The 3,336-nt window shown below is 69.8% G+C and overlaps 1 protein-coding gene across 1 annotated transcript; it reads left to right on the forward strand.

Annotated features, from left to right (window-relative positions):
* The first annotated feature begins 1,272 nt into the window (after positions 1-1,272).
* On the forward strand, positions 1,273-2,931 carry FOXI2 (forkhead box I2). Its single transcript, XM_070431781.1, has 2 exons — positions 1,273-1,816; positions 2,489-2,931. Exons 1-2 carry the CDS (start codon positions 1,273-1,275, stop codon positions 2,929-2,931), a joined length of 987 nt encoding a protein of 328 aa, XP_070287882.1.
* The last annotated feature ends 405 nt before the right edge of the window (positions 2,932-3,336 follow it).

The raw sequence follows: 3,336 nt of genomic DNA on the forward strand, positions 1-3,336 counted from the left end.
ATTGAGGCAACAGTGGGCTCTCCCTTCTGCCTTTTGTAACACTGTCCCACAGGCTGGCTGTTTTTCCTAACATTTGACATCACAATCTGAGAGGCCTAAAGCCCCTGAATTCTCCGGCCCAAGTCTTTCATGGCGTCCAGTCCTTAGCCCGGCCCACTGGCCTCCTCCCCAAGCCAGAAGTGGGAGCGAGGCGGGCGGAGGGTTGGAAATGTTCTTTAAATGAGTTTAAATGTATTCTCTTTGAGGATCCACAGTCACAGGAGATATTGAGGAGGGCCCCGGGGCAATGCTAATTCTGACAAGATAGGCGCTAGTGATGGGGACAGCTCACCTCTGAACCTGACCCACCTGGGGAGAATTTTCGCTTCTCCCCCTGAGGGCAGGGGGTCAAACCTGCAGCCCCAAGGCCCTGCAGCTCAGAGGCCTGCCCGGGACTGCCTTCCCTGAGCCTGCAGCGAGGAAGGGGCAGGCAGGCAATGTGGGAGCCAAGGCGTGGGGGTTTGGGGTCCTGAGAGGCTGCGGGGGTGCTGGAGGAGCTGGGCAGCCGGAGAACCAGTCCACGGTCATGTCCTGCGCTGCTGGGGGTGGTGTGGGGCGCGCACTGCGGAGCCTCCCCGGGAAAAGCAGTGGAGGGTGTTGGCAGCCCTGTGCTCGGTCCCCAAGGCCTCCTCGCACAGAAACCAGGGGGTCCTGCTCCCTGGGCTTTGGAGAAGCAAAGGTTCGTCAGGACCGTGGGGGTCCGGATGGTTCATCTTCAGGCCACGCAGACACTCCATTTGACTCCTGTGCCAGCCCTGCCCAGCCAGGCCGCGGTTGCCCCTCCTGGTGGCCCCAGCCCCGCCACACAAGTGGACGTCATCGGGGTTCCTTGCCAGGCACAGCAGCCCCGGAGGCGGGGAGAGATTCAGGGGGAGCAGGGTTCCCCGTGGGAGAGCGAGGGGCCCGCAACCTTCGGGACCTGCCCGAGCGTCCAGGGCAACGGGGGCCGCGGGGTTGAAGAGGGGGGTCGGTGGGTCCCGGGGACCCCGGGCGCCCGCGGCAGAGGGCCTGAGCGACTTGGCTCCCAGCAGGAGGCACGGGGTGGGCCGTTCTTGGAGCCACTCCCAGAGCAGGTGGGGACCAGGGCTGGGCGGAAAGCTGACCTGGGGCGGAGGCGGAGACCGCCCTCTCCCATGCGGGCCTCCCAGGAGGCTCCGCACCCACACTCACCTGCCCGCCCCGACGGCATTTAAAGGGCGAGGCCAGGGCTGCGCTGCGCTGGATGGGGCGCCCATGAGCTTGGGGTCAGAGCCGCCCGGCCAGGCCCGGGACCGGCCGGACATGGCCACGCACTGCGACGGCTTGGGGGTCTGCCCGGCCCCGCACAGCCAGGCCCGGGCAGCCTCGCTCCCCACGGGCTACGGGCGCAGGGACCCGGGCGCAGCGGGCGCCGGCCCGCGCCTGTGGCTGAACGCGCAGGCTCTCAACCCCGCGCCCTACGCGCCCGCGGGGCCCTCACTGCCCTACGCGCCCCCCAGCTGCGCCGCGCCGGGCCGGCTCCTGGGCGCCCCGGGCGCGGACCTGGCTTGGCTGGGCCTCCCGGGGCAGCAGGAACTGCTGAGGCTGGTGCGGCCGCCCTACTCCTACTCGGCGCTCATCGCCATGGCCATCCAGAGCGCGCCGCGGCGCCGGCTGACGCTCAGCCAGATCTACCAGTTCGTGGCCGGCCACTTCCCCTTCTACCGGCGCAGCCAGGCGGGCTGGCAGAACTCCATCCGCCACAACCTCTCGCTCAACGACTGCTTCAGGAAGGTGCCCCGCGGCGAGGGCGACCCAGGTACCGGGCGGGGCCGCCCTTCGGGCGCCGTGGGTTCCCTCGGCCGGGCTCCCGGACGGGGGGAGGGGGGCGGGGGGCCGGGGGCCGGGGGTTGTCTTGGACGCGCAGTCCTCACTGTGCCGCGGGGATCCTGGGGCCGGGCTGGGAGGGGCGGGGAGGGGCGGGCCGGGCTGCGGGCAGAAGCGCAGGCCCTGACCCAGGTCGGGTCCTCCGTGCGTCTGGAAACCCCTGCGCGCTCTCGTGCGCGCGCTAGCCGGCGGGGAACCCTTCCAGTCCCTTCCCTGGGCCTCGGGATCCCTTCTGTAAACGGGGAGACAATGCGGACCCCAGGGGCTTACAGGCAGAGGAGGCGCCGCTTGGGGACGCGCTGGGACCTGCTGTGCGCCCCGTGCGCTTTCTCTCTGCCCCGGGACTTAGGGGGCCTCAGTAGTTCCTGGGGGGTCGCCCTTCCCCCCCTTTTCCTGTAAAGTCCAAACTCTCCCCAGCCCGGCTGCGGAGGCCCGTCCTGCCCATACAAAGTGCCTCCCCGAGGATGGGGAAGGGGGAGAGGGGAGGGGAAGGGGAGGGGGGCTATCGGTGGGGCCGGGAATCTTCCCAAAGCCGCCTCCGTCTCTCACGCGCCCACCGCGGCCACCAACCCCGGGTTCTCTGAGCTGAGCTCTCTCTCCCCAGGCAAAGGCAACTACTGGACCCTGGACCCCAACTGCGAGAAGATGTTCGACAACGGGAACTTCCGACGGAAGCGCCGGAGGCGCGGGGAGGCGGGCGCAGCGCTCCCAGGAGCCCGGGCTCCGGGAGTTGCCGGGGCGCCTGTGCTGGATGCCCTGGGCGCGGGGTCCCCGGACCCGCAGGCTCCCGCATCCCCATACGCTTCCGAGGTGACCGCCTGCTTCTCCAGCTTCGCCTCGGCCATGGGCGCCCTGGCTGGCGGCCTGGGCGCCTTCCCCGGGGGCGCGGCGGCGGGCGACCTTCCTTTCGCGCGACCCGCGTTGGTGGCTGCGGACGGCCCCCAGGCCCCTGGCCCCTCGCCAGGCCGCCCCACGGGCCACCAAACCGCGGCCGCCGGCTTCAGGGTCAGTCGCTTGGTCTACAGCCGGGAAGGGACCGGAGTTTGAAGGGAGCCTGGGACTGTCCCCGTGTCCTGTCCAGAGGCGCTGAGGGAAGTGTCCATCCCGTCTGGTGACCACCCCAGAGGTCAGGGCCCAAGGGACACAGAGTCCCAATGGCACTGAGCTGCGTGGTGCCCGCCTCTGGGTGCCCTGGCCTGTCGCAGGCCCCTCACCCCGAGGCCACTCACATGGGGCAGGTGAGCTGCCCTGCTCCTGCGGCCTTCCCAGTGCTCAGACCTGGGCCCATGCTCCCTTAAAGGGAGGACAGGCTGGGGCTCAGCCGCCCCTCACCCTCACCGCAGTGTGCACTGGGATGTGTAAGAAGGGCTTCCTGATGATTAGGGTGGCCGGGCATGCCGGAGGGGGAGGGGAGAAGGGCAGCCGGGTGAGGACAGCGCCTTCCCTGACAGG

The sequence above is a fragment of the Myotis yumanensis genome, unplaced genomic scaffold, assembly GCF_028538775.1.
Source record: "Myotis yumanensis isolate MYYU_CA2020_CCGP unplaced genomic scaffold, mMyoYum1.0.hap1 SCAF_13, whole genome shotgun sequence".
NCBI classification, from domain to species: domain Eukaryota; kingdom Metazoa; phylum Chordata; class Mammalia; order Chiroptera; family Vespertilionidae; genus Myotis; species Myotis yumanensis.

What these genes read in the sequence shown, in the direction of transcription:
- FOXI2 (XM_070431781.1), top strand. Translation starts at nt 1,273, where the DNA reads ATGAGCTTGGGGTCAGAGCCGCCCGGCCAGGCCCGGGACCGGCCGGAC. An exon ending in CCGCGGCGAGGGCGACCCAG is followed by an intron (nt 1,817 to 2,488) that starts GTACCGGGCGGG and finishes CTCTCTCCCCAG; the next exon opens with GCAAAGGCAACTACTGGACC.